At 45.2% G+C, this 5000-nt stretch overlaps 2 protein-coding genes across 2 annotated transcripts in view; one reads left to right on the top strand and one right to left on the bottom strand.

Annotated features, from left to right (window-relative positions):
- The window catches only part of mrrf (mitochondrial ribosome recycling factor), a 16060-nt gene extending 14969 nt beyond the window's left edge, over positions 1-1091 (bottom strand). Inside the window, exon 1 of the mRNA XM_080841523.1 lies at positions 1014-1091. The gene's annotated coding sequence lies outside the window, so the exon portion shown is untranslated. The remainder of the gene's footprint in view (positions 1-1013) is intronic.
- A 40-nt stretch (positions 1092-1131) lies between these two features.
- Positions 1132-5000, top strand: part of rbm18 (RNA binding motif protein 18) — a 17223-nt gene continuing 13354 nt past the window's right edge. Inside the window, exons 1-2 of the mRNA XM_080841903.1 lie at positions 1132-1329; positions 2369-2482. Coding sequence (XP_080698029.1) covers positions 2376-2482 — 107 coding nt within the window. The 5' untranslated portion in view covers positions 1132-1329; positions 2369-2375. The remainder of the gene's footprint in view (positions 1330-2368; positions 2483-5000) is intronic.

Genomic DNA, 5000 nt, shown 5'->3' with positions numbered 1-5000 from the left:
GAGAGTGGTGTTTCAACTCCTTGAACCACAGAGAACAGAAGTGCCTTCTTTTTACTTCAACAAAATGAAAACTGATGTTTATCTCCAGATGATGCAGGTTAAGTGACAAGTGAAATGTTGTGGTTAAAGAGGTTTAAAGTAGTATGACTCCTCTTGTCTTCCAAGGGGGAAGAATACTATAGGTTGTCTCACGGGTAGGGGGGTGGACAGATGATAACGTTTTTGAGAGGAGAGGCAAATCCAAAAAGTCTGAAAAAAAAATAAAACCTTCCACAGGTGGTCTATGGCGATACAGTATCTGCGTTTTCGATTCTGTCATGCAATGAAAGAGACCAGCTGCTGCGCCCACATTGTGCTGCGGCCTCGTGAAACCGCGTTGTTTGCAGTTCAAAGCGTAAAAATCCTTATCGGAAGAGACTAGGAAACATTGTGTGATATATCGCAGTCTGTCATCAATTCTCAATAGGCCAGTTTGGTCTAAGTATGGTGGTGGGCCCCCATACATTAGACGGTGAGCGACAGATCTCTTTGGTTTGCAAGGGGTCATTTGGGAGCCAACACATTTAAACAGCAGTGACGGTAACATACAGGTACATGTAAAATGTTGCATTTATATTTGATGTGCATCGTACACAACACTGCAGACGGGAACATATCGTTACACATTACAGAAGCAACAATCACAGTGAATTGTCGTTAGAATGTACAACTATGTAGATAAGACGATTGCATCCAGAACTACATTTTAACAAAACGGGTGAACTTTCTGTCAAATGTTTTTGCCGCATAGCTCCACAAACAACATTAACCGAATGCTAAAGACACCTAGCCTGTCATGCCAACAGAAATGAAGGTCGGGCTTCAACCTGACTAGTTAGCTAACAGCTAACGTCAGGAGAGCTCATCAACCAAAAACATGATTGAAGAGTCACATTTTGTTCGCGATTTAAGGCATTTCGTGCCACTGAAGCATGCAAGTGTGGCATTACAACAACATTTTTCATAATACTTACTTAACTAGCTACCGTTGCAAAATCAGTTCAAGACCATGTTGCAAAAACTCGGTTTGAATAACAACGTCATCTTCAGGCGACGGTCTTTTTTGACTACGTCATTTACACATGAGGAAAACGACATCCGTTAGCGTCTTTGTTGATGTGCTTGCTATGCTAAAATAGTTGATAAAGATAGCACCTGGAAACAAGTAAAATATTTTTTGGGCAAGTTATTTTGAATACCGAAATTATGTGTTGACTACACAATAGTCTTTCTAATCAGTCGGGTTGTCGCTGTTCGTTTTTCATCGGTAAACGACGTCCCACCAGACTGGTGAGTATTTGCTTTCATCAAACAAGCTAGCTAATAATGTTAACCCATTGACGTCAACAAACGTTAATCTAACGCTCCTAAACCAGCAGTTATATACTAACTAACGTTAGTTGTAGCCGAATAAATCCAAAGCAATACCAGCATCATACGTAAGCGAGCTAGAAACTCTTGAGGCAAGTGAACGTTGCCTGACAGAAACAAAGTCATTGTATAGCTTGTACAGACAGATTATCTCTCTTAACTAGTAGGTAGGTGAGCCCATAGACATCTATACATGTCTATGGGAGAGCCGGATGGTGGAGCATTGCTCGTTCCTGGCATGCTGGCGTCGTTACAAATTATATCAAACATAGAAATGATTATGGTTAGTAGTTGGTTGTTGTCATACTACTTTGTCAACAGATCAGCAAGCATGGTAAAAACGTTTGAACAGTTTGGCTAGGTTAAGCAATGTATTCAACTTTGAAAGTGGAATTAACTGTGTTGTTGATGGCTAAGTAAGGTAGTTTTAGATCTTTCATTTAGGAGTTTCAGTTAAGATTCCTGTGTGTATATGCTGTGGAGATGTTTCTTGAAGTTTTATCCAAGAAGATGTTCAAAATAACAAAACATCATGACTTTACTGGACTGTAGTGACATTGCCTGTGTTAGACTATGTTAAGAGACCAAGATGAAATGCTAAGCCTCAATAGAACTTTTAAGGAGTTTGTGGAATAGTTTGCCAGAAGTTTTAAAAAAAAACCTGCCCACAGGGTGCATAGTTTTGGTGAGTTACATGAAAATGCCATAGGGAGGATGTAGAAGTAATTGTGTGACAACGTTGTTGTATAGCACACTCTATACTGATACAACTAAGTAATGATTGGACATGAGACCGTGATGGAAATAACGTGCATTCTTTACTGTATGTTTCAAAGGACAAATATACTCAGCATTCTATGCGGGTTAACGGTGGGGCATTACGGATGCCCCGAGGGGACAAACTTCATTGAGTATCAATACACAACAAACATGGTCTGGATTCTCCCTCTCTCCCCAGGTGCCAGATGTCAGCGGCAGCGGAGACACTGGAGAATGCCTCCATCCTGTCGGACAGCGCGGCACATGAGGGACACCGTCTGTGGATTGGAAATATCGACCCCAAAATCACAGAGTGAGTCTTGTTTGTAACAGCTAACAGAGGTACCCCCCTCAAAATATCGACCCCAAAATCACAAAGTGAGTCTTGTTTGTCACAGCTAACAGAGGTTTCCCCCTCAAAATATCGACCCCAAAATCACAGAGTGAGTCGTGTTTGTCACAGCTAAGGACCCATTTACATGAAGTCTAGTTTAACTTAATTCGGGTTAATTTTTCACACGGATCAAATCTTTAATTGCGTAAGGATGGAGCCTGGTAAAGAGAAATTTGCGTAAAGACGAACCCAGCCGACAGAGGGGTTTTCCCCTCCAAAAAATGGATTGGAAATATCGACCCCAAAATCACAGAGTGAATCTTGTGTGTCACAGCTAACAGAGGTTTCCCCCTCAAAATATCGACCCCAAAATCACAGAGTGAGTCTTGTGTGTCACAGCTACCAGAGGTCCCCCCCCCCCCCCCTACAAAACGGCTTGCGACCAGCGCTACCAGCCCCCTGCTGCTGCCCCGTGGCAGTCAGGCGTGTGGACCTGCCCACATGATTGATGATGCATGCGTGGAGCTCGCCGGAGAATGAGCAGACGACTAGAGGGCGTGTGAAAGAGAGGCACTCAGGCGTGGAGATCTGTTCTGCCGAATGGCTGCCGTCATTTCTCACTCACCTGGCCTGTTTACTCTGTCAACCTGTAACTGAAGTTGAAGAGGGGAGGGGGATCTCTCTCTCCCCTCCTGTGTATGTGTGTGTGTGTGTGTGTGTGTGTGTGTGTGTGTGTGGGGGAGGTTGGTAAAAAGAGAGAGAGAGGGAGAGAGAGAGAGAAATGGCACACGTTGATATTACCCTGTGTGGCTGGCGGTCCTCTGGAAAATGTACAGCTTGCCTGCACCGGCGTCTAGACAGGCGTTTCCTTCCCCTCTCTCTGCCTCTCTGTTTTTCTTTAAATAACCTGCTCGAACGAAAACAGCAGTGAATGCCCACAGGCTTGTGATTGGGAAGATTAATTAGTTCTTACGCTGGGAGTGTTTGTTGTAGCCAGGCCCCTCTTCAGAACCCCCCCCCACACACACACACACACACACACACACACACACACCCCAGCCCTCCTCTTACCGAGTTCCACACAGCACAAACCCCACCAACCCCCCCCTCCACACACACACACACACCCCCAGCCGAGTTCCACACAGCACATAAACCCCATCACCCCCCCACACACACCCCCAGCCCTCCTCATACAGAGTTCCACACAGCACAAAAAAAAAACATCACCCCCCCCCACACACACACACACACACATCCCCAGCCGAGTTCTACACAGCACAAAAACTCTGGGTAATGAGGTCAGCGTTCACCTACAGGCGCCACATTTCTTCCTTTTTTTTCAAAGATTCCAATTAAGTGAATAATTGAGCGCTGGTAATTGCAGCGTGAGGTAAAATGCTTTTGTAATTCCTCCAGTGGAGCACATGTAGGACTGGCCAGTGGGGAGATTGATGGCACTGGAGAGGAGAACGTGAAGGAGGTGAGAGTTAGTGCTGGCTTGTGAATTGACATCAATGGATCATTCGTTTCCCCAAGGAGAGAACCGCTGGAACACCACAGCCCTGGGGGGGTATGGCTATCTTTAGATGTTTGAAAACCTGCAGATTGTATTTAAAACCTCGTGTGTGTGTGTGTGTGTGTGTGTGTGTGTGTGTGTGTGTGTGTGTGTGTGTGTGTGTGTGTGTGTGTGTGTGTGTGTGTGTGTGGGTGTGTTAAAACCTCTTGGGCTCGCTGGCTAGAGTGTGACTCAGAAGGGTAATACTCGGAAATTTAGTTTTTATTCAATTCTTACAAAATAAAACATTTTTTCTCCACATGGATAAATCCATCCACCTTACAGATTACGTTGTGTGTCTCCATCTCTGTCATCAGTCTGGACTATATTCTGGGCATCCCCTCCCGTACGTGATATTTCTCGGCATGTTTGTGCAATCGCTGCGCTTCTGTCATTGCATAGTGGAAACGCTTGGCACAGTGCGCAGATACCTCCCAGATCGAGGGGCGTTTGAGTCATCCTTCCAAGCCCCATGACATCCTATTCCCCGCTCCGAAGCGGCCTTTTTAATGGACTGGGCTGTCTCCGTGTGACTTGGAGTGTTTCAGCTCGGTTTCCAAACAGTGGTTTAAAAAAGGAAAGACTCTCTGTGCCAACGGCAATATTCTAACACTGTGCAGGTGTGAGCACCTGCTTCCAGCCATACCGAACCGCGTCAGTCAAGCTCTGGAAAGTTCACCTACCATCCCCGTCAGTGACATCATCGTATCCAGGTGCGCCATTGTGCGACATCCCTGAAGTCAAGGTCAATGCTTATTTCCAAACTCTGTTTTTTTTAAGTGATATATATATCTCTGTGTCCATCGACACGTAAGTGTGAACAGCTCGTTCTTTTTTTCCCCTGTTGATCTTGAACTGGCTGACACCCTAAGGGAGACATACAGCAATTAAATGATCCCTCTCCCATGGCAGAGTTCCCACAATCACACGCAGACACAC

The sequence above is a fragment of the Sprattus sprattus genome (assembly GCF_963457725.1).
Source record: "Sprattus sprattus genome assembly, chromosome: 7".
Taxonomy (NCBI): Eukaryota; Metazoa; Chordata; class Actinopteri; order Clupeiformes; family Clupeidae; genus Sprattus; species Sprattus sprattus.
Note: the sequence above shows the minus strand (reverse complement) of the source record. Positions and strands in the feature narration are given on the sequence as shown.